Consider the following 26,722-nt stretch of genomic DNA (forward strand, 5'->3'; position numbering starts at 1 on the left):
CTTCTCCACCGTATTTTAGAAGCTCGCTTGGTAGTTGATCTGCTCCAGCGGCTTTTTTGTTTTTCAACCGGCCAACCTCCTCCTCAATCTCTTGAAGGTCAGGGGCCGGAAGTCTTTCGTCCTGTGCACATACTCCTAGATCTGTTACCACGCCACCTTCGGTACTTGCAACGTCCTTATCCCTGCATATTTCGACTCGCGGCACGAAGCCGTTGCGCGATACGTTGAGCTTCTGATAGAACTTCCGTGTTTCTTGGGAACGGCACATCAGTTCCATTTCTTCACACTCCGCTTCTTCCAGGCTCTTCCACGTTCTGTCGGGTTACTTGTTGCAGCATTACCGCCCTCGCTGCGTTCTTCTCTTTCAAAACCGTTCTGCACTCTTCGTCGTACCATTCGTTCCGTGGATTCCATTCCACGTACCGGATGGTGCTCTCGGCTGCGTCGTTGATGACTGCTTTCACTGTATTCCAGCACTCTAGAGGGGCCACATCGAGCTCGCCCTCGCCTGGCAACGTGGCCTCGAGATTCTGCGCGTATTCTGAGGCTGTACCGTGGCGGTCGCCGGTACCGTACATTGTTGATGATGGAAAGTTTTGGACGCAGTTTGACCATCGCCAGATAGTGGTCGGAGTCGATGTTGGCACCACGATAGGTCCTGACGTCGACAATGTCGGAGAAGTGCCGTCCGTCAATCAGAACGTGGTCATTGGCGTAAATAGGGGGTGGCCAGAGGGACTGGCCCCCTCTAGAATAATCCATTTCGGAAAAAATCAGTATAAAAAATCCATATCGACATGGCCTTGGCCCCTCTAGAGCTGTGAACTAGTTACGCTTATGAACGTGGTTGATTTGAGATTCCGTCTGCTGTGGTGATCTCCAGGTGTAACGATAAGGTAGGCTGTGTTGGAGAAAGGTGCAACGCATGGCCATGTTTTTGGAGGCGGCGAAATCAGTGAATCGTAGGCCGTTTTCGTTCGTCTGTTGGTGGGCAATCGTTCGTCTGCTGAACTTACGAATCGTCGGTCTGAATTCCTCCTCCTGGCCTTCCTTAGCGTTCAAATCTCCTATGATGATCTTGACGTCGTGGCTTGGGCAGCGATCGTACTCGGGTTCGAACTGCGCGTAAAATGCGTCCTTGTCATCATCAGTGCTTCCGGAGTGTGGGCTGTGCACGTTTATTAAGCTGAAGTTGAAAACCTGCTGCAACCTGCTCGTCGATCGGCCACCAACCGATCACACGGCTCTACATATCACCCATCACGATGAAAGCTGTTCCCAGCTCGCGTGTGTTGCCGCAGCTCCGGTAGATGGTATGATTACCTCTAAACGTTCGCACCATGGATCCTGTCCAACACACCTCCTGCAGCGCTACGATGCCGAACCCGCGGTCCTTCAGTAGATCGGCGAGCATGCCGGTGCTCCCAATGAAATTGAAAAATCGGCTGTTCCACGTACCGAGTTTCCAATCACAAGTCCTTTTTGTTCGCTGGGTCGTTGCCGTTGGTCTCGGTTCGTATTATTCTGTTGCTGATTTTCCGTTACAATGGTTTTTTACCGGCTGGCTCGTAGGGCCTGACACCAACCCCCTACTTTCCGGAGGACCATAGTGCACAGTTGAGCTTAGAGTCCTTCAATGGAACTCGGACGTTGATCAGCCGCCCCTAACATGGAGAGCAGACGCTCAGGTTTGCAGAAGCAAACCCCTCTTCCCTGTCAGCCTATGACCAAAGTTCGCATCGGGGTTGGTTACCCGATCTTCCTAAGGTTGCTCGCAGCCTGGCCGGTGCAACGCGGAAGTATGGATTGGAGATGCTGAGCAGAAGCTAATGATCTCAATGGGATCCGTATCACACGAATTACCCTGCTTTAACCGTGCCTATGTACTTTGAGTTATTTAAAAACTGCAATCTCACTTGTTTGAAAACTAGAAGACCATTAAATTCAGTCCGAAAGTGCTTTTCAAATGGTCTTATCTACTGTCAATAATTGTTGTTGATATAGGTGTGTCCATAGCCTGGAGAGGAGACAATAGTTGAAGTTTATTACCCATTGATCAAATGAATCCCAAGGTTGAAGCTTGGACAACTTTTGTAACATCACGACAGATACGCCATTTAAGGGCACGCTAAGGTCATCGCACAAAATGAGTTTCCTGCCGTAAAGTTTCCCTAACAAGATTGTTTTCCAACTGCTTTGAGATAACCATACTGATTGTTTACTAACAACCTCTGATTCTGTCACCTAGCTCCTTCCAAACGCACGGCACTTTCTCATCGTAAAATCTCATTAGTGACCGTTGCGAGCCAATTTTGGAAAACCATCAGCACGTGACCGCAAGGTACACCGCATTTGACAACACCTAATCCACAACGCCCAAATGGCCAGCCATCCACCTGTCGAAAATAACTGCATTCAACTAATTCTCTGACTTAGAGGTGAGGTGCAAAGACTGAAAAGTAAATGGTACATTAAAAGGATGTAAGTTTCCATGGTTCAAAATCCATCGCACAGTGTTCATAAATCGTTTGAACGTTGATAAATGATAACTCAAGTGTTATCAAGATCTGCTTTGCTACGTACCATTTATTCATCTACCGCACCAAAACCAAGTCATTATGCTGCTGACTGCAGCAGTAGGTATCTATTTGACAAAGCTTTGATCGGACGCGGTTCGATCAGCACCACCAGCGACGACGCCGATGACGACGTGACAAACGCTACTCGAAGGGGGCCTTTTTCCCACCACCGTCGCCTTTGTGGTGTTAAGGCTTAGGCTAGTTATGTTAGAGGCCCAGACAGACGCCCGTCGAGAAGATCTTCATTTTTGGGCGGCTTCAACGCAGCGTGCGCTAGCATCTAACGTTCAGTTCCGATTCAAATCTCGCCGCGTGCGCGTAACCGAGCGACTAAGCGTGAAGAAAGGCGCAAAATCCAGCTGTGAAGTGGATAAAGAAATTGTGTGTAGAGCTAAGCTTAATTGTTAGGTGATCAATTTTCATAAGAAACAGAAGAGAAACAAGTGCGTGTCACTAACCTTGTGCAAATCTGACAAAACCAGAAGAAAAACAAAGTTCCATTAAGCTCAGTTATGATTGATTAGCTCAAGAAGCAGACACAGGCTCAACGATGGATGTGTATTTGAAGAATCACGCCGCAGCAGCAAAGATCGCCAGTTTGTTCAGTGTTCTTTCGCCGGTAACGACCGTGATTCTGGTTATGATGGTTTGTGCGATCGTTACCTACAGGAAGCGAAGAGCCCGGCTGGTGTACCACATTAACAGGATTCCCGGGCCATTTATGCTGCCCATCATCGGAAATGGGTTGCATGTTTCGCTGGGATGCAAGGATGGTGAGTTGATGGCTGAGAAGTAAATGATAATTATAGTTGATGCTGAATAATAGGAATAATGTGAATTAACATTAACAACATTGTTATGAGGCTAAGCATAGGCAATAGAAATAAACCAAATGATCTGACTGTTACAGCTATGACAAGTGTCTAGAGTAACATGTGAAACGGGCGTAACAACCATTGCGGGATTCTGCTTCTCCCGTCCCTCATATGTGTATCCTCAATAATTCAATCATCATCATTCTTTCAGCAGTGGTAGAGCTGATTTCCCCCTATCTAACGGGGAAAGATTGTATAAATAAAATGAAATACGCTTATAATAGACGGGAGAAGCTGACAGTTGCAATGGTTGTTCTGCACTTGGTCAAGATTTTTACTTTTCAGTTTATTGCAATAGACCTAATTTAAAAAGTTTGTGTGAAACGGTCTAAACTTAGGCTAACCGGCATTTGACAATTATTTATTTTTCTTAGAAAATTTTAAGGGTATGCGCTATGGGATGAACTTTTTGCATGAGTTACAAAAATTTGCATGAAATAATCTAGATAATTAAGTGGAATTTTTCTAGAAATTTGGCTGAATCATGATTTAGAAGTTCCCTCAGAACAATTTTACACGTATTCACGCAGATTTTTTATTTCAAGGAAGGGAAAAATGCTCCGAGGCGTAATACCGAAATTTTTCAAGCTTCTTTTTAGAAAATCTCTTTAGGTATTTTCTCAAAAACTCCTCCAGGATTCTTTCCTTCAATTTCTCCAAAAAAAATTTCATGAAAATTTTCCACGAATTTCTCCAGAGCCATTATAAGGAGATTCTCCAAGTATTTCTCATGAATTCCGTTAGAAATTTCTCCAACGTTCACTCCTAAAATTAATTAAGAATACTTCAAGAAATTTCCCAAAATTTCTTCTTGGAATCTCCACAGGTACTTCCAGTATTTGTATGTGGTTTCATGAAGTACTTCAGAAAAAATCCGTGGAGGAATATCTGAAAGAATTTCTCGTGGAATCTCTTAAGGAATCTCAGAAAATATTTCTGAAGGAACCGCAAATGAAATTTAATTAAAAAAAAACTAGAAATGTCTTCAATTACCCCAATTGAAATTTTCTGAGGGACTCCTGCAGGAACGCTTGAAAGAATTTCCGAAGGAATCGATCTTTTTTTTTTTTAATTCTAAAAAAAACACATCTATGGAAAGGATAACTTTCGCTGGCATTCATGAAGAAATCCTTGAACTACTGAAAGAGTCTCTGGAGATATTTCTGAAGAAGTTTCAGAAGGAATCCATGGAGGAATTTCTAGAAAATCTTTTGAATAAATTTCTATTTAATTCCAGCAAAAATCCCTGAAGGTATTCTTAAAGAATCGATGGAGCAATATCGTGTATCCGAGGGCAATTCCTGCGGACATTCTAGATGGAGTTGCTGAATAAATTTATGGAGGATTTTTTTGGAAACACTCCTTGAACAACTTTTGGTGGATTTCCTATAAGAATCAAATACTAAAAATCCGTTACCCAAACTCATGGAGGATTTGCCGAGAGAATTTCTCCAGGAATTCGGAAACACATTTTCTTTAAGAAATTCCTAAAAGTATGTCTGAAGAAACACTTAAATTCGTAGAAAAATCTCATGAGTCATTTACAAAGGATTTGTTGTGTAAGTTTCAAAAAATTATTTTTAAAGAAATTTCTGAACTCTTCAAAAAATTTCTAAATGATTCTTATGAAGAGATCCCGGAGGAATTCCTGATTAAGTATAAGGAGGAATACCCGAAGAAGCACCTGAATCACTGTATGAATTTCTGTAAAAAAAAATCAGAAGGAATATCTGTTGGAATCACAAAAAAAAATCACGAAACAACTTTGGAAGGAATTTCTGGAGGCATGCAATGAAGAAATTTATTGAGGAATCCTTGAAAGAGTTATTGGAGGAACCGATGGAGAAATTTATCAATGGATCCTTGGATTACTTTATAAAAGGTATACCTGAAGTTATTTATGAAAGGAGAACTTCCATAAATTACATCACGATTTCGAATGCAGAGATTTCTTCAAAAGTTAGTGCAAGGACCAAGGAGTCCTTCAGGAATATTCCGAAGAATTCTATTAGAAAATCCTCCATTGGATCTCAAAAACAATCTGCAGAAATTTCTTTCTCAGGAAATTGTTAACCCTCCTTCAGAACAGGAGTACACTACATCAGCGACCCAACGTCATGTAATAGGAAGGTCAAGGGACGCTATCGGAAATTTTATCCAGGGATTCCTTTGGAAAATTTCTGGAGGTGTTATTCTAGAAAACCTTCCATGGCGATTGCCTTAATATTCCTCCATGAAACTCCGCTAGATTTCCACAGATTTTTTCCAGGGATTCCTCTAGAGAACCAATAGATTTCTTCATTATTTCCTTCGTGACTTTCTTTAGAAAATCCTTTAAAAATCTTCTAGATATTCTGTATGAAATTATGAAGATGATGTTTGAAGATTCCTACAGAAATTCTTCCTGAAATGTATCTAGAAATTTTAAAGAAATATCTCCATGATTATCTACATTATATTTTTTTATAAATTCGTTTAAAAACATCTACCAAAGATCCCTCCAAAAATTTCATCTAGGATTTCCCTAGAAAACCATTTTTAATCATTCCTCCTTTCAGGAATTCCTCCGGGGAATCTTTCGGAAAGTCTAAGTTGAAGATATGGCGAAGGCACACCTTAAATTTTCAGGATCACAAATCTGAAGAGAAAAATGTAGGTTTGCGCTAAAAAATTGATCGATCGGTTCCCCACTGGTGGTGACCAGTCGATCAACTTTTCAGCAAAAACAGACATTCGGTTCCGTCGTGTGGGGTGTCATTGGGCCAAAGTGGGGTGACATTGGGCCACTATTCTGCACATTTAGAATACGACGGGAATGCATATTGTGTGCTAAACAACTAGAATACATAATTCTAAGATACTTTGCATCCACAGTCGGATTCTCTGACTTATATCGAATCCGTGGGATCGATGGACCAATGTTACCCTCTAGGCCCCATGTCACCCCGAACAACAGTTCTTCAGATTTTTGCTTTTTAAAATTCTTGATGTGATTTCGTCATATCTTCACCTGAAACATGAATCTAGAGATTCCTTCGGAAGAATTCCTTTGGAATTCGGAATTCCAAAAGAAATTTCTTCAAATTTTTTTTCAGATATTTATCCAGGGTTTGTTTGTAAAAATCCTCCAGAGTTTACAAATTGTATTACGTTTTTCATGTTGCAACTGCTGATTTTTTTTAATAGAGATTTATCCTTGTTTTGAACACAGGCTGTTCTTTTGTACTGTGTTTCGATATTATAGCTACAGATAGTCCTTTTAGAGTGTTCTTTCAAGCCTAAATATAATTATACTTAAATAAATATACTATGCTCGGAGCTGACTTTTCATCAGGTATTTTTCTTTCTTCTAAGCATATTCACCAAATTTTGATACCGTATTACCCCGCTAATACGACACCGACTGTTGTCGAATAACCGGATTAAGCTTTTAATTCGACAAACTGGTCACCACACACCATCATGCTCATTGAAGTTTGGCAACTCTATTTTTGTTATTGTTTTGATTTCCGGATTTGTTATGAAACATAATTTCAACAGATATTGCGGTGGTGTAAATAAAAAGCTCGTTCTTTCTATGATTGTTGTCATCCTCAGTTCTTTTCGGTTGGTCTCTAGAGGGTTTGGGTGTCGAATAGCACCAACTCAGAACTTCCGAAATTAACGGCTGCAAGAGGAGCTGCTGCGGGTGCGAGTATAAGCGCAATATCAAACTGTTTTGAATTTACAGTGTACATCGCTGTACATTTGAGCACTTTTAAATTCGACATATGTCGAATAAGCGGCGTACGAATTAAAAAGTGTCGTATTAAAACGTGTCGAACCAGCGGGGTAAGACGGTAATAATATCTCAGCCCAACAATGAGTTGGCATGTTGGCGTTTTTTGGAAATATTTATCTGGCCACGGTACGGTAATTTTAACCCACCAGGACGCGCGCTGGTTGTAAAAAGTACAACGGTACCAAAAAAAACCTCTCTTATCGTATACAGCGCACACGCGGTGCAGTTTTGGGGTCAAACAGGCACGCGTCCAGAGAATGAACAGACTGAATGATCACTAAGACCAAGCCCACTCATGGGCTCAATCAAGCGTTTTAACGTTAAGTAGAGCCCCGAACAAAGAAGTGAACCGCACCGGTCGCTGCTAAGTAGGGCTCGAAAGCGAAAAGTTTACGTACGGTTCGTAGCAGGGCTTAGAATATAGAGACACGCAAAGTATTTACGGTCTCTATCCGTAGGCTCGTGCGCTCTCTCGCGTTTAGCTCTCTGGGTATCGTAAAGAGGAGACGAAAGAACATGAGTATGGATTTGTTCCCAAGTAACACAACTTGTTACACTACTGTATATAATACATGATTCATACAAACGTCCATGTTTTGTTCTGAATATGGAAAACTTATTTTCGTACACTTATAACACCGAAAAAGCGCAAAAAATGGCGGCTTATAAAACATCTACGATGTTACCAAAGATGTTTTTCAATACATTCTTATAACATAAAATTAAGTATCGCATATGTTCTCAGCAACATCGTAAGAACTTACTTTTTGCTAGCAGGAAAATTATTCTTTATCAATCGCACACTGTGGAAATAATGTGACATGTGCTATTTGGTAATGGCTCAAAATAATTGTCAAGCCTTACATTTCATTTGTAATTCATCATCACGATGTTTGGTCACTATGACTTAAATACATGTGCCATTCAAAATTTATGGTGAAATAAACACATTCACTCTTCATGAATTAATTCGCCTCCCATCGGATTGAAAACAAGAAGGGAGGTTTTTGTCATCTCTATGCTTTTTGTGAGATTTTCGAGTACATTTTCAGATATCCAACATGGTGGATTCTTGACACAGTACCGTCAGAAAGTTTTGGAATGCTATTTTTAATCATAACGTATTAATTATGAGCTTTTCCACTGTAGAATTTGTATTCGTTATCATTAAGACAACTATATTATTACATTGAATGTTAAAAATTTCCCAGATAAATAATTATTCGGAGAAAAACTTGTGGATAAACAAACTGCTATGCATCTATAAAAGCGTTAGTGTCAAATCTTTTAGCAGGCACTGTAATTTGTCTGGCCTGATAGGAAAGTATTCAAAATATTGGAAACACATTCAAAATACATTTTTTGTACATCTCAATAACATGTTTATCGGGTACTATTTGAATCGATTGAAAAACATTGAAAAAACATCTTGGCAACGTACTAGCAACATCCATTTTCACATAGCATACAACGATGTGATTTTTGGTTTTTGATACCTGTTTTGAACATCAGTGCAACAATAACAAAGTTAGAGTGCAGATCGTGGGATCAATCAAAATAAATTCTTGTCTAATTTTGCGGTATCAAAATTTACGTTTCTAAGTGAGTTTTAGTCGTCACGTAAGTACTCAAAGTGTCCGCACAGCATAAACTATCATGGTGCTATCATAGTTAAATTTCGGTGTAGTTTTATGTGCATAAGATCTATATAATATAAAAGAATTTCTGTCTGTCTGTCTGTATGACCGCTATGGATTCGGAAACTACTGAACCGGTCGGCTTCAAATTTTGTATGCAGGGGGGTTCGGGACCGGGGAAGGTTCTGAGCCTGGTGTGAGACCTCTCCGGTCTCTGGAACGGGGGGCTCCTATACAGATGACTTGCTTGGGACGTCCCTATGGAGCTGCATGTCAAAAAAAAACACAGTAGGCAGGCAGTACGACGTTTGCCGGGACGGCTAGTGTATCATAAATTTAAGTGAGTGAGGGGAGACAGAGATCTGATAAACTTATACATTAACGTATAGAATACGTAAAAAAAACGTATTCGTAACATATTTGAGCCTAAAGGTTATAACTATGTGCTGATGATGTTTTACATATCATCTTGAATTGAAAGAAGACAACGATACACAAATCAAGTTTAATCAACGTGTTATTTACGTTGCTGTAACGTGTGGTGAGGTTGATGAGATTTTTACGTAGCTTGTTAATGACAAACATAGTTTAAACCTTATTTCAACATAAGATGTGTACAGATACAATTAAAATACTGCATTAAAACATCTTTTTCAAATTTCATTTTCAAAGATGTTTTCTGTGTTACTTGGGTTGCCAGGTATATAGTTTCTAGAGGATGATTTTCTTGTTTTGTATAGGTAGGAATTTATCTTAGTTTGCATCAAATATTTGAAATTTTCAACCAATCAATATCATAGATCGTTACACGAATAACACAACAAATTGTCTGACATACAATTGTGATGGAGTGACAATACAAACGCAGAAAAATAGTAGGTTTAAATTGACAAGCTTTGCTTAAGTATGTTATGAATAAAGTTTTCGCTTCTTCGCCAATTTTAGGATCATGCATATCGAAAATGTATTGAATTTCTCTTAAAAATAGTTACGATTGCTCATAATCGCACCTTTAGTTTTCGATTCGGCCGATCGTTTCGAAACTAATATTTGAAGAAATGTATAGTGATTCAGTGAGTGTTGCTGTTTTAACACGTACATGTTTGAGCCGGGTTTTCTACGCAGCAAGTAAAGCTTAGTTTCGCACATTTAGAAAAATGTCCAAATAAATAACTCGCGAAGTTCGTTCCGACAAGTTCCAAAATTATCGTCATCCGTCGCAGATTCCGGTGAGAAGATGTGCGTATTTTCTAACCCGAAAAGAAACTATTTGACGGTAATAAGGGACCACAAGGTTTTCTTTCTTCACTTTCCGGGCTGAGATCCTCCGCTCTGAAAGAGCTGTGCCTCGCGTTTCGTTTTGTCGTGTATATTTCAAAAAGGCAAAAGAGTTTTGGTTTGATTGCTGTTTTTGAAAATGGTGGTCGTCAGTGGGTGGTTTATTAAATATAAATTTAAAAATATAAATTAAATAAACGAGACATTAGGAAGAAAGTGTGCGAAATGGGTAACTTCACCGTCCACGCATCCTTCCTCCCCTGTAAATTCGAGAAGTACCTTGCCGAAATAAAATATTCTGTACTCCAAGTATTTCGAAGAATCATCTTTGCGCGTAAATACAACGCAGTAGACCAGGCCGCTTTGATGCATGTGTCATATCTCTGATATGCTGCAAGCATCAGTATTGACAAGAAAAGTAACACGATTGCTTTCCAGGGTGATTCCGCGTATGTATGAGATTACACGGTGTGTCTGGTAGAAGAAATTTATTATAAAAAAATAAGCATCGCTAATTTTTACGTTACGTGAAAGTTGACGCTACTAGCTTTCATTCAAGCCCAACATCGAAATATTCCATCGGGGGAACTTTTTCATACAAAAATTGGGTATGTTTGTTAAGTAGAAATAGGGATTAATTTGGAACCGTTCATTTTGTATGGGGAAAAACAGTATTCTGAAAAAGTTGTTCGAGATCCCTCGGTGGATTTTTTTGAGGGACCGTGCAAATGAAAGCTGGAAGCCTCTATTTTTGAATAGCGAAAAATTTGGCGATGCCCAATTTTTTGTTACAAACCTTTCCCATACACACGCCGTGATTAGATAAGAGTAGTTACGATTTTTCAAAGATGCATTGACTGTACCTAACTCAACTCAGATATCATAGAAACACGACAGTTATTTCTTTTTGTAAAAACTAAATCTTGCCGATAAAAATTTTAAAAAATGTAGTCGAGCTGCCAAGTTTCACCAATTAAAATAGGCGGTGTGCAGCAGAGCGTTCATGATTAACAAAAAATTTAATCATGATTAATCATTGATGATTAAAATTTTTATTTCAGTGATTTTTGATTATGATTAATGATTAATTCGATTTTGAGGATGACTAAAGATTATGATTAATGATTAAATATGGTTTTATCTGTGATTATTGATTATGATTAATGATTAAAAATGGCTCATTGATTAAAAATCATGATTAATCATGATTAATCAATCACAAAAACTGGAAGTGATTAAAATATATTTGTTGTTAAAAATATTTTTAAAGTTTCAAAAGTAAAAGGTAACTCTGTCTGGGAGATTTTTGAAAGAAGAATCATAAATTATAATATTTAGAACAGCATTTAAACCAACTTTAATTGAATAATATATTTTATATTTTGAATCATTTTTTGGTGATGAATGATTAATGATTGATTAACTTGTTTTCTTATGATTATGATTACTGATTAATGATTAAATTGCGAAAAAAGTGTGATTAAGATTAATGATTAATGATTAAATGAGATTTTTTTGTGATTATGATTAATGATTTTTGATTAATCTTAATCATTAATCATTAATCATGATTAAATTTATGATTAATCATTAACGCTCTGGTGTGCAGGACTGCCATATTGTAGGTTCCTCGTTAGAGAAAAAGCAAGGCGTTGGATGTTAAAATACAACAATTGTTGTGTGAAGTGCCAAAAAGGAGAGTGGGCTCATTATGTACTTTGACAAATACGCAGTCTACTTCAAGCGCATAGAATCTGCTTCCAACAAAATATTCATATACCAGCATCCAAAAGATCGCAATATATATTAAGATTTGCGAGTGATGCTTTGTAACTAAAAGGTTGTGACTGAGTAAGCTGATGTTCAAATACACGTTAATGAAAAAAGGTTGCGCAAACTTATCGCAGACTGTTAGAAGACAGCTTCTACTATGACCAGGATTCAAAAATCTTGACCTACGCGAAGTTGTAAAGGAGACAACTACGTTATAAATGTGTTGGAAATGCAAGGGATGTAATTATTCAAAAAACCTAATTATTAAAAAAAGATGCTCATAATCTCAAATTCAGATAAACTTCTTGCGAGAAAGGCAACATGAATATTGAAGAGATGTATATTATTTTAGATAAAAATTCAACCTACAAGTCATACAGTAAGCAACAAACATATAATTAAAAAAAAGATTGCTTGAATTCCGGGATTAAATACAATCATAAATTATTGAGAAAATGATATCCTTAAACGCACCAAAACTGGTACAAATCTCCAAGGGAATTATTTATTTGAATTCAATTTTTACTAACAGTTTTCAGTCTTATGCAAAACCCCATCTTCCATAATATGAGCACAAATTATTATACTGAATAAGATTTGCAATAACCCCATAGAAATACACAAAATATTGCGATGAATTACAGAAGTGCAAAAAACCGATGGTACGGAGAGAATAGAGACCACCGGTGCGCAAAGGCGACCGATCATTATTTTACTCACAAGGAAACGAACGACCGGTGCGAAAATGGGTTGATAACGAAATTAAAAATCGTTAACGACGTGCTGTTGCGTGTGTAGTATTAAGCCCACGGGTGGGCTTGGTCTAACATGAGACAACGGACAACTCATGGAACACACATTGATCCAGTGGAGATTTTTCCGGTTGTCGGTTCCAACGACTGGAGTGAGAATCGAACTTTCATTCGGAGGCTTACGAAACGATTAGACGACTAACACCTCTGATCACACGGCCATGAAGCCCAAAATGTAATGTAATAATGAGTAATAAATCCTTCGAAAATGAAACAATTACTTGCTCATAGCTCCCCTCAGTCTTCAACATAACCGATCAAGTGCAGAAGAACCATGTGTCAAAAAGAGATATCCAATTAAAAGTTGCCGCACTAGATGAAAAATATGTAAAATATATCTTTTTCTACATACTAAACCCCCGCAGTGTTCTATGTATGAAAACATTCAGTGATTTCTACCGATATTTCTCTTAGGATTTCTCCTAGAATTTAAACCAGGATTCATCTTGTTATTCATCCAGAATCCCAAGAAACCTGTAGAGATTCATCTCAGGGTTCTTTCAGGTTCTTCCCAAAATTCCACCCGGGATCTCTTCATTGATTTCTTCCGGGAAATTCTTAAAAATGCCTCGTGGGTTCCCATTAGAGGTTCCTTTAAAGAAGGGATGCCATTTATAAGATTTATCTGTGTTATACAGATTGTTGAGCTTCCGTACAGATTTAGTTTTATTTGAAATACAGATTTTTGAGCTAGAGGGGCTATTTTAATTGTGTATGGAATACAGATTTTTTACCCAAATTTTGCATGGGATAAAGATTTTTGGAAGGAGTAATAAAGATTTTTCAAAAAATCATCTGACATCCCTGTTTCAGAGATTCCTCCTAATATTTTTGTTGATTTCTCCCGGGTTTCCTTCAGAGATCTCTTTTGGCATTTCTTCTGTCAACGATTCCACCAGGATTTTTTTTCTTAAACTCTATCATATGTTTCTTGCAGGATTCCTTCATTCATTCTTTCATTACTCTTGTTTTTTTTAATTGATTAAACCAGCTATCCTTCCAAGATATTTCCCAAGACTCGATCAGGGATTCTTTTAAGTGTTTTCCCGGTATTCCCTCCGGCAATCGTTCATTGATTTCCTTCAGGGATTTCTCCAAGATTTTATCAGGAATTCCTTCAGAGATTCCTTTCATTGATTTCTCACGGTATTCTTTTGTTTCAGGACTTGATTAGAAATTTCTCCAGAGTTTTCGTTAAGAATTCCTACCGGGATTCCTTCAGAGAATTCTTCACAAACATGCCCTGGCATTCCATCAGTGATTTCTCCCGAGACTCCACTTTCAATGTCTCCCGGTATTCCTGTAGTATTTATTGCCGCGATTCCTTTAGGGATTTCACCCGAGCTTCCATCCCAATTCCCGGCTTTTCAGCAGGGATTATTTCTAGGATTTTTTCATTGATTACTCCCTGGGATCCCTTCGGGGATAATTCCTGGTATTCCTTCAAATTTTCCCGGGAATCCTTCTGGGATTCCTCCTGGGACTGCTTCATTGATTTCTCCTGGGGTTTCCTTTAGATTTCCCCAGTATTCCTCTAGGGATTTCCCCAAGGTTTCCTTCAGAGATTCCTTCTGGAAATTCTTTCGAGGTTCCTTCAGAGTTATTTCCTGGCATTCCATCAATTCCTTCCGGAACTCTTCTATCGATTTTCGGTTTTTTATTCCTCTAGCACCGAACAGAGCTTTTAAACAGTTGTCCAGCTGTCAAAAAGTGAATTCAAAAAATCTTTGAAATAAGTTTTATTAATTAATTAATTTATTATTTTTCTCATATAAAATTTCAGAATTGATAAATTTTCCAAAACTTTAGAACTAAATTCTTCCGGAATATTTCCCGGCATTGTAGCTAGGATTTCTCTCAGAATTCCTTCATTGTTTCCTCTCGGTATTCATCCAGAGATTTCAGGATTATATTCAACATTTCTTCTGGGAGTTTCTGCGGAATTTCTGCAGAGATATTTCCTGATGTCAGATCAAGGATTTTCCCCGTGATATCTTCATTGATTTTTCTCAGCTTTCCTTCAGGTATTCCTCCCGAAATTCGTCCAATGACGAACCCTTCTCATGATTCCTCTAAAGATTTCGGGTGGATTTTTTTTTTCTGAAGTTCCTCCATTGATGTCCACAGGGATTTCTTCCGGCATTTTTGAAGAATGTATACCCACAATTAATTTAGGTCTTCCTGCATTCTTTCAGGGATTTATTCCGAAATTTCTCTTGTGATTCGTTCTAGTTATTTTTCAAGGGTCTCTTCAGAGATTCCTCCTGGGACTGTTGCAGGGATTTTGCCTTTGATTTCTCCAGAGACTTTTTAATGGATTATTCTCGGGGCTCCTCAAGGCATTTCCCCTGAGATCTCTCCAGGAATTTCTTCAGGAATTCTTTCAGAGATTCTGCTTAAGAGCTTTTTAGATGTAGTTTTCATAGTTTATAGGGAATCCCTTAGGAACTCCATGGAAGACGAGCTTGGTGGTCTAGTGGCTACCGCTTCTGATTGAAATGCAGAAGGTCCTGGGTTCAATCCCTGGCTCGTCCCTTTCCTCCTACTTTGTATCTTTCTATCTACTTTCTCTCTCACTCTCTCTCTCTCTTTCTCTCTCTCTCTCTCTCTCCTGCATTTACATCTCATGTATATTCGTATGTTCGTGGCGATCGCTAGAAGAAGAAACGGATTGAAAAAAAGCCGTTTCCCTTCTTTCCAACTTTCATCACAGCACAGTGTCAATCTATCATATAACGCCTACATACAAGTTATGCTACCAAGCGGATTGCCGCTTCACAGTAATCTTCACACAAATCTATCGCTTTACGCCTGGCACCCTTGCACCAATACATGATCCATGTGCCAAAAATAAACGTTTTCCACCAACACATCAACATCCGCATGACCTTGTGCAGGCGCAGAGGATTCCACGGCCTGATGTGGGCAAGCGATTGCAATCATCACTTCCCTCCCCTTCCCCATTGACCTGCAACCTGACGCAGCAGGCCATTGTCGCCTAAAAATACAAGACCACCAACGCTCACACACTGAAGATGCCTGTTAGTCCCAAGCAGCTATCTCAGAGCGTAGCTGATCTGGCGATACTGCAGTAGCAACTGCGGGCGGTCAATCAAGCTCAAGCTCAAGCTCAAGCTCAAGCTCCCTTAGGAACTCCATGGATGCATTCCAGGATTCCTTCAGGAATTCCTCCCGAGATTCCTTCATTAAGCCCTCCTAAGATCTCCCATTGATTCTTCACGGGATTGCCTTAGGCATTCTTACCATGATTTCTTCCGGCATTACAGGTATTCTTCCAGTGTTCATATAAATGTTCCCTAATTAATTCTTCTAGGGATTTCTTCTTTATTTCTCCTGGGATTCTTTCAGGGATTACCTACTCCAGAATACTTCAAGAGATTGCTCTCGGGACTCCGACAGGGATCCTATCTATAAATTCTCCCTTACGAAAAGATCCTGACTAGGAATCGAACACAGACACTCTCAGCTTGGTATCAATGATCTACATTAATCAGAATGTAAAGTAATGCTGAAATAATACTTGAGAATGTTATCAAATGTTTAGAACCTACATGAAAGACTCTTTTGAAACTATACCATATACTTCTATTTTTTGTGAAAGCATGTTAATATTTTTGGAGCTTGACTATTGATAACAAATTTACTTAAAGATTCAAATTGTTAGACACCTTGGGCGTTACCGGTATAAGGACAAGATTGACAAAGTACTAAGATGACCGCCACAACGGTCGTCATTTTATTAACTTGAATTATAGCATAGCATAGCATAGCATAGCATGAATACTTGCACAAATCTTGGATGGAGTTGCAAAGTTGAATATTTCCATTGACATTGCTGATGTCGCTACTATCTACAATGTCATAGATTCACTCAGCTCCACACACCTGGCCAAGTCCTTGCAAGCATTTATAAATCCCTTCATCAACTTAGAAAGAGCCCAGAACTGAAGCATCTTCCAATAGATGAAAGGGTGTTGAAAATAGCGAATTTTCAACTTATATGCAGTTATAAAGTAAATATACTGAAGTAGAAATATTTATAAATAAATAATATTGGAAAGATCTCACCAATTGTTGTGGGGTTTTTGTGGTTAAATGCCGATCATCTAATTGTCTTGATTAATGTTCTTCTCTGTAAAGAACAACACAATACTCAGCAAAGAACAACACAATACTGAACACTAAACACCCGCGCATCTATTGTTTTGATTTTCACTCGAGACAATAGCGAACGCGATCGATTATGCTGCCATACTCACCCCTTACAGGAGCAATGCATGCACAGCAAAGAACAACACAATCATTCTATTAACTTGAATTATGTCGAGCACAAATCCCGTAATCCACCAAACCCTAAGCAACACAACAATACTCGTTGCTTGCTTACTTGAAGTGAGCATTGAATAGTATTGGCCTGAAATTCCAGCTCAACATTTGTCGAGACACGACCTATCATGGCGCTATTTTCAACTCCAACCGCTATGTGGTGATGGTCAAACTGCGCTCAAAACTTTCTATCATCAACAATGTACGGTACCGGCGACCACCACGGTACAACCTAGAGTGACTGAAGCAACCGGACAATACCTCAGCATACGTACAGAATCTCAAGGCAGCTTTGCTATACGAGGGCGAGCTCGATGTGGCCCTTCTAGAGGACTGCCTGGAGAACAGTAAAAGCAGCTATCAACGGCGCAGCCGAGAGCACCATCGGGTACGTGGAACGGAATCGACGGAACGAATGGTTCGATGAGGAATGCAGAGCGATTTTGGAGGAGATGAGCGCAGCACGGGCGGTAATGCTGCAGCTAGGAACCCCGCAGAACTACTGTGCCGTTCCCAAGAAACACGGAAGTTCTACCAGAAACTCAACGCACCCCGCAACGGCTTCGTTCCACGAGCCGAAATATGCTGTGATAAGGATGGAGGCCTCTTGACGGACGGGCGTGAGGTGATCGAAAGGTGGATCCAGCACTTCGACGAACACCTGAATGGCGTGGAGGACGTAGGCACGGAAGACCACGACAACAACGGAGGGAACGACTACGCCAAAGCAACAGAGGACGGAAATGAGCTAACTCTCACGCTGAGGGAAGTTAAGGCCAGCTCAAAACGAACAATGCAGTTGGTAAGGATGGTATCGCAGCTGAACTCGTCAAGATGGGCCCAGAAAAGTTGGCCACCGGGTTCGGGAACCGAACAGCTACCGGAGGAGTGAAAGGAAGTGAAAGGAATCTGCTCCATGCACAAGAAAGGCGACCATTTGGAATGTGAGAACTTCAGAGCGATCACTATCTTGAGTGCTGCCTACAAAGTGCTATCCCAGATCATCTTCCGTCTCTGTCACCTGAAACGAATGAGTTCGTGGGAAGTCATCAAGCCGGCTTCATCGACGGCCAGCCGACAACGTAACTGATCTTCGCGGTATGGTATGAAATTCAAATGCGCATCATCAGTAAAAGTCGTGCCTACTACGGGCTCCAAAAGAAGCTGCGGTCTGACATGCATCATGCACAAAACGCTAATAAGACCGGTCCGGTGCTCCTCTACGAACACGAGACCACGGTCGAGGTGGACCTGCAAGCACTAAGGATGATCTTCGGCGGTGTGCAGAAGAACAAAGTGTGGTGGAGAACGATGAACCATTAACTCGCCGCACTCTACGGCGAACCAAGCATCTAGAAGGTGAAAGCCGGATAGATATGATGGGCAGGGCATGTTGCCTGCAAAGTTGGAGTTCGCTACTGATCCGTTTGGCTCAAGAAGGCGTAGAGCACAGAGAGCGCGATGGGCGGACCAGATGATGCGTGGTTTGACGATCATTGGGCGTGACCAAGGATGGATAGCGATCGCATATACTGTTGAATAAGATGCTAAATTGGAGGCGATATGTGTACACTTTACAAGCGCTTAAATGAACTTTAGCATCCTATTCTAAATTATATACGACTTCGTGTTAGCTGGGATACTATTGTTGATTTGTCGTATTTAAAATGTGATGTTCAACAAATAAATGTATGGATGTACATTAGGGTGACTCAAGCTTGTATGGCAAAACCACATGTCAAAAAGTTCGATGGGCCCCCTTCTCATTTCGTTCTATATGACGCCATGATGCTCTGGTCAAATTTTCATCTAAATCCGTTAACATTGGAGCGGTGCTAAACTCGTTTGAAGTTTGTATGGGAGTTTATATGGGAAAACATCGTTTTTTGCAATTTTCTTCTAAGGGGCTCTAATTTTCATTAAAACACGTAATCGATCCTATAGAAATATAGCCTGGGATATGCCGAAAAACTTTGCCGAAGACCACAACGTAATCAGACACTTGCGAAAAAAGATATAGCCCAGAGAGTACGGGCCCATTCAATGAGATTTTATTGCTATTGTTATTCCTGTACATGTTAAATGTTAAGCACCACCAGATGGTCTGCATGTAATCTCTTTTCTTATAAGCTTCGGATGACTTTGTGGTCTTCGACAAAGTTTTTCGGCACATGTAAGACTATAGTTCCATATAATCGGTTATGTGTTTTAAGTAAAAATAGTGCCCCTCATGAGAAAAATGCTAAAAACGATGTTTTTCCATATAAACTCCCATACAAACTTCAAATGAGTTTAGCACCGCCCTAATGTTAACGAATTTAGCTGAAAATTTGACCAGAGCATCGTGGCGTCATATAGAACGAAATGAGAAGGGGGCCCATCGAACTTTTTGACATATGGTATTTTGAGCCACGCTAATGTACATATGTAATGATATGATGTATTTCTATACAAATGAATGAGCCAAGGGCATTATTGCTGTGTGCGCTCAAGATGCAAACGGTGTTCAAATGCGCTCCAAACGCGGTAACACAGTGTTACTAAAGGCAACTTAGCAACCATAGTCAAACCACGGCCAACCTAGGATTCAAAAGCTCTCACTGACATCGGGTTACTTGTTAGAAATTCTTACCGCATTTGGTGTTCCCGCATTTGATATTTGCATTCCGAATGCACACAGCAATATCTTTCCGGGAGACTGGAAGCGATTGGTCTAGGACCGACCTAGTAGAGATATATTCGGCGTAGATTCAACGGAGCGAAATGTAACGTCGGGTTAGTAATGTAAATAATTTCCGTTGCGTAAATTGGCTATTTCTGATTCCTTCTTTAACTGCTACTTAAAAATGGCCTTAGTTACAACAGCATCAGTCGAATGACTTACCAATGTATTATACTGCGTTGTGGTTAAGTATTCAACTATCATAGGAACGAATTTATGTTTTACAATCAATCATAAATATGTATGCGGCTGTAACAAAAAATCACCGTACCATGTCGCTTACACCAGCCCAACGTGTACTTGTATCTATAGATTCAAACGATATTCTTCGAGGTCGCTACACTTTTGTGGAGACCATCGTCCAAACAAGCCTAACCTATTGCAGCAACCATTCGATATGCTTCTCCATTCATGGCATGGTGGTGGCGTTTTTGATAAAACTCCACTTTGCACTATTCGTGAAGGTCACCTGCCTCCGTTGGTTGTTGTTCGTTTGATAATGGAAAATGTCAAGTTATGTGTTTTCACACCGTGTCCGTCCCTTCATCTGCCCATTTCTACGGATGGCTGACCTGACTGCTTGGTACCACTACTGGCTGTGGCTAGATTTTACCTTTGCCGGATGGGGTATTTTTAGCGAAGACACTTTTCGTCTATTTCCGGACTGTCTTCTAGGCCTGCCTCGACTGGCATCTTTAATCATTGCTACGACATCTGTTACCGACTCATGGCTTTTGCACGTAGCCTCCAAACTTGGTCAAAAAAACCGGCCACCTGGGCGCAGCGCGCGGCCAGATGCGCGGATGACAATAACGGTCAAGGTACAATCGTAGCATTTAGGAAAATTGCCAAGAAATGCTCATCGCGTGTGTATTAACATAATCAGGCCGGGTCACACTTGCACCATTGCATAAATTAGCCCGGTGTTTTTTTTTTGCGCAGATCATCTCCCCAAAGATGACTACGCTATTTCGGTTGGGGCAGGTTTTGGAGCATTATGCAAAGATGAGTCTAAATTTATCAAACGCTGCGCACAGTTCTTGCATTGTGTGCTAATTTAATCGGTGTTAATTTCGTACGCGTGTTTTAAATACGCGCTACTTACCGTCTATATTTTAGAGACAGGTGTTGAAGGCTGAATGCGGCAACTGTGACATTTATTTTACTTTATCTGAAAGAATTTAATGCTGTTTAGACCAAACACTGCGTAGACAACACAACATAAATTAACGTGTACTTGGGGTCTCTAATTAGCCTAGAGGTTAAGGCTATGGATCGCCGATCCGGAGACGGGGGGTTCGATTCCCGTTCCAGTCGGAAAAATTTACTCGACTCCCTGGGCATAATGTATCATTGTACTTGTCTCACAATATACAAATCCATGCAATGGCAGGCAAACAAAGCCCTTCAATAATAACCCTTAAAGCACGGGTTCCCAACTGGTGGTCCGCGGCCCACTGGGGGGCCGTGAAGCCAGTCCAAGGGGGCCGCGATGTTACCAAAAACTTGTTAAATTTTTATTCTATTTTGTGCAAATTATACCAAATGTTAATTTTGTATACCGCCACCCCCAATAGCAACAATTTTAGGAACAAATTTTCAGTATTAAACGCCTTCAGATGGAAAATTTTTCGGCTGCGCCGCTATTTTTCAGCTATAACTCAAATTGAATGTATATGACATCATTGTTCACGAAATGTGAGTGTCGAATAAAAAAAAAACGTATCATTGATCATCGAAAGCCCCTCCCACAGTAAATTTCTGGCTACGTCACTGTACCCAAAAAACTCGGTTTCGTTCATTAAATTCGATTTTTTTTTTTCAAAAAAAAAATCATTGGGCCCCAGATGTTTCGACAATTTTTAAAGGGGGTCGCCACCTCAAAAAGGTTGGGAACCCCTGCCTTAAAGGATGTGGACAACTTTTTTGCATAGATTTACCTATAGTTTTTGACCCAGTGGGTGGATTTTCAAAACTAAAATGTTTTTATCAAGGGAGTTAGTTGTGCTATCATATGCATATATGGAGATTATGTTATGCTAGAACATTTTGGAGGTATAGCTGCAAATGTAGTGTACACCACTTGTTCTTCACTCGATTCCGCGTTTTATTTCTATGTACATGTGATATATTTCAATGTAAATTGCATAATATTCTTTGTTTGGGTTAGGTCTGTAAGATAGAAATGTCTTATGTCCTTTTACAGTTGTAACATATATCTCCAGATTATCCAAGACATCCAGAAGTTTTGAACTTTGTCTACTGAATACAAATAGTCGTGTTTACTTTTTAAATCACTTGAACTTGATGAATTACATTCAAATGAATATTTTGAAATATGAAATGATGGTAGTCATGACCTGATGATGTTCTAAGCAACTTAAAGTAGCTCTGGAGTTCTGATAATAAGGCCTTTACCTGTAATAGTATATCAAACTAATGTATGAATGTCAGAACTGATTTCATTAGATCCATACATGCAAATCTGAGTATGAAAGATTAACTGCACGTCAATGGCGATACCTTAGGCCATCCAAATCATTCTGGAGTTAAGGCCTTTATATCTACACCCGTAATAACGCATCGGGTGCATTTCATACTTGGTATAGTGCGTTTTGGTAGTCATAGAAGACCAGTTGAATCATATGATACTTGTCTTCAAGGGTTAAGCATGACTTTCATTCAATCATTCAAGCGCACAAGTTTTGCATGTATATTCGATGACATATGGTTAAGAAAGTTTTAAAGAAACCTTAAACAGCTTAAAAACCCACCACTCCACCCCCCTTAATCGCTTCCGCCTAAGCATGGATTCTACTTAAATGGAGGTTTCGGTGTATCATGGAAAGAAATTCTTAGAATACTGAAGCAACGTTCAAAAACGAAGTTACCTGGGCCAGAGGTAAACTTTGTAGAAAACTGATCTCGAAACTGAAGAGTTAGTGATAAGGGTTTCCTTCAGATATTTGTATCGGGATATGCTATTCAGAAATTGTTCCGAAATTCCTCTGAGGATTTCTCCCGAAATTCTATCCAGGATTTTTCTTGAATTCCTCACTAGGTCTCTCCTGTTTTTTTTGCTGCAATCCTTTCCCCGAATTCTTTCACAGTTTCTTATTTAATTCTTCCCACGATTTCTCCCGGAGTTCTTTGTAGAATTCCTATAGGTTTGTTGAAGTTTATTCCTAGATTTGAGCAGGAGTTTCTCCCAAGACTCCATCCAGGATTATCCCATGTACTCCCAATGTTTTTTTTTCGGTGTTCCTGCCGGGGTCCTGAGAGTTGTTTTTGAGATTTCTACCAGAATTTCTTCTAAGGGGCCATCCATTGAGTACGTCACGGTGCTAGGGGAGAGGGGGGGTTTGTGAAAGTGTGACAAGCAATGTATTAAGTATAGGAAAAACCCGTATGGGAGGGCGCAAAAACATTTTCTTTCTTTTTTGCACTTGCTCCTGAGCTTAACACTTACTTTAAAGAAACCGCGACATGCCGACTTGGACAGAAACCTCGAACGCGAAAATATCGGGATTTTCTTTCGAATGAGTAGTCGACATCACGGGTCAACTGTTGGAAACTGAATAAATGCATTATGCTTTTCTCTTGACAGAGTTTGTTCAAATTCACTTTGGTGCCGGGTGCACCGCTGCAGGTCTCGCTCCGGGCTGGAGCACCTAAACTGCTGACTTAGCGTTTGACGCGGCGTCGGATGACGCCCGCTCAGACGCCCAAATTATTTCGCCTGGTCGCTGCCTCCAGCGACCGGATGCGGCTCATGTTGCGTCGCCAACGCCACACGATGATGATGATGACCGCCACCAGGATGAAGCCGCCATCCATTGAGTAAGATATCACGTCGTGGTACGTGATGCTGCCATGTTGAACGTTGTTGCTTTCGTTTTCTCCGAAGTGCCACATTTTGAAGTTACTGTACAGTTTGTTGGTTGGTCGATAATGACGATCGATCTAGGCTGCGCCACCCAGCTAGGCTTCCTTGCCTGTTTACTGGGGGCATTTTTGTTGATGACGCTGCTGTTAGGTGATTGCCCGGGTGGCGACACAAATTGTGCTGACCACGGGCGGCGATCGTTGAATGCGTTTCGCTGCTATGGAAGTACTTGTCATAGGGTCGTTACCCATTCTGACTTTGTGAACCTCCACCGTACGAAGGGGGGAGGGGGGGTCAAAAATTGCCTATTTTAGCGTGACGTACTAAATGGATGCTCCACACCTCTTGGGATGACCTTGGAGTTTCTCGCTAGATTTCTCCCGTAGTTTCTTCTGAAATTACTCTCACAGGTTCTTGAGTTCCCTTATATTTCCACCTATGCATACTTCTCGAAGGGATGTACCAATTTTTCTCGGAATTTTCTTCCGAAGTTCCTCTCGTTATTTCTCCAGTAGTTCTTCTCGGAGTTCCTCGCCAGATTCACTAGGCATTGCAATGTGTTCCAGAGGATTTCTGAAAGGTGAGGAGAGGGCTTAGGACGGCGGTTTAGAGCGTAACAGAGCTAGTCTCGGGGAGTTCCAGGGTGCTTCAAGTATCGCAGATGGTTTGAGTGAGTTTTCAGGGGTTCTCAGCTAAATTAAGGGAGAGGTCCAGAGGCATTACAAGAGGAAGTAAGGATACTTCAGGGGTTTCAGGGTCATAGAAGAAGACTCAACGTTTCTCATGAGCTGTTCAGGAGAGTTTCAGGGGAACTCAAAGGGATTTCAGGGCGGTTTATGGGGTGCCACAGGTAGATTTCACGGGATTTCGGGGAACTGCAAGGGGTCTCAGAGGGCTCAGTGGGTCTCAGGTGCGTTTCAGGTTGTCTCAGAAGGATTCAAGGGATTCTCAGGAGGATTCAGAGCGGTTTCTTAGGGCACAGAAAACCAGACGTACCACTTGGAACAAATTGTGATTAAAATCTTCGTCTCGAAAACAAATCAGCCCAATGTTCATTACACTTCGATGCTGCGACAAAATGCGAGTAATTTTCGAACTACAGAGTATTTTAATTATCCGTTAAAACGTGAAACGATGCGATGGGAAGTGAGTAGAGTGAGACGGGTGTTACAGGGGGATTTTATTATATTTCAGGGAGTTTCACAGTCTCGGAGTGCTTAGGGAGTCTCAAGGGCATATGTATCAGCGCGCTCAAGAGGATTTCAGTGGGTCTCGGGGACGTCTTAGGGAGCTCCAGGGGATTTCCGGAGATTACTTGAGGGTTCTGGGTATTTCAGGGGATCTCAGGGTCGTTCAAGAGAGTCTCAGGTGGGTTCAAGGGCCGGTGGATTAAGGATGGTACAATGGGTTTCAGGGGTTATTTAGCATTTTAGGGCATTACGCGTACGGCCCTGGAAGTCCCTGAATTGTTCTGAAACGCTTCTGAAGAGACGTTAAACCTTATAAAACAAATCTCAAACCCCTGAAATCTCATTGGAATTTTTCTTAACCTACCCAGTGCATAACGTTGGTTACAACTCACTGACGTAGTGTACGGTTTGGCTCACGAAACAACCCTAATGCACAAGTTGGGATGAGCGTACTTGAAACTCGCTTAAATTTTAAGCCGTCTCCCCTGTATCCCCCAAATCAGCCCTGTAACTCCCTTCTTTCAGACTCACTCGAAATCCCAGGAAATCTCAAGAAACCCCCTTGGCGCTGTTTCAAACACCCTGAGCAAAAACCTTTTTCGAGAACTAAGTTCGCGCATTTAAAGAATGTACTGACTTAATTAACCTTCACGTACTGGACCCCGACAACTTATTTTCAAAATGCTGGCATTTCGTCAATTTTAATCAGACTATTTGGAAGTCGCCCTCAATCGATCATAAATTGGTGCTAGTTTATTACACTTAAGTGGTCATGTAGTATCCGGAACCATTCCGGAGATATTCCGGATTTTATTGGTGTTAGGGAGTGGAGGAGGGGTCTGATTCGCCAAATGGCTAAAAAGGGTTATTTCATGTGTATTTGAGAGGCCCTCGCGGTATCTGTTCCAGGTGTTCCGGAGCGGCCATATCAGTTGATTCATACATACTTAAGTATTTTTTTCTGCCCCATTCTTTCGAAATCATGAAGATTGATACGTCGCTCGGCATGTTTTGATTGCAAACCAAAAATGTCTCCGATGACACCCCCGTGGAACCTGTGCAATATGTTCCGGGGTAGCCATATTAGTTGATACATACTTCAGTCTATCGTTTCTGACCCAGTCATTCGAAATCATGAACATTAATATGTCGCACGACATGTTTAGGTTGAAAATAAAAAGTGTCCCCAATGAGGCCCCGCGGAACCTGTGACGGGGATCCGGATGGGCCAACAAATCTGAGCCAATTCAAATCTGGTTATTGCAGTTGTGTTTCACTGTTCGCAACAAAAATTTCGCTGAAAGCCGATGGTTCAAACACAATAACACACGAAATAAACACTTTTAGCCATTTTGGCAACCCCCAGACCTCAGCCCAGCACAATCCGGAATATCGCCGAAATGGTTCCGAATATTGCATGGCCGCTTGAGTGCAATAATCTAGCACCAATTTATGTTTGAGTGAGGGCGACTTAAAAAAATCGGATGAAAATTATCGAAATGCCAGCATTTTGAAAATGAGTTATCGGGTTTCGGGTACGTGAAGGTAAAAGGCCGAACTCTTGAATGCCCAACATTAAATGCCCTGTTCCAATTTATGCACCCCAAGTCCATAGCTATTCCAGTGTATTCCGTGAAAAACTCGTGGAAAACCCGGACAACAACTCCCGAAGATTTTATTAGAGAAATCCCGAAAGGGACATCCAAAAGAATCCCGGGGCAGTTTTTGGTCGGGATTCGGGGAAGAACAGTAAGAGTAATCTTCAAAAAAAAATCTGAGGGAAATCTCGAGGCGGCAAGAAGTTTAAGACTACGAAACAACAAACAACTACGAAAAAAGTCT

At 40.6% G+C, this 26,722-nt stretch overlaps 1 protein-coding gene across 1 annotated transcript in view; it reads left to right on the top strand.

Moving 5' to 3' along the window:
• Positions 1 to 2,847: 2,847 nt before the first annotated feature.
• LOC115256356 (cytochrome P450 4c3-like) overlaps positions 2,848 to 26,722 on the top strand; it is a 39,866-nt gene continuing 15,991 nt past the window's right edge. Inside the window, exon 1 of the mRNA XM_029854696.2 lies at positions 2,848 to 3,352. Coding sequence (XP_029710556.1) covers positions 3,130 to 3,352 — 223 coding nt within the window. The 5' untranslated portion in view covers positions 2,848 to 3,129. The remainder of the gene's footprint in view (positions 3,353 to 26,722) is intronic.

This window comes from Aedes albopictus, chromosome 1, assembly GCF_035046485.1.
Source record: "Aedes albopictus strain Foshan chromosome 1, AalbF5, whole genome shotgun sequence".
NCBI lineage: Eukaryota > Metazoa > Arthropoda > Insecta > Diptera > Culicidae > Aedes > Aedes albopictus.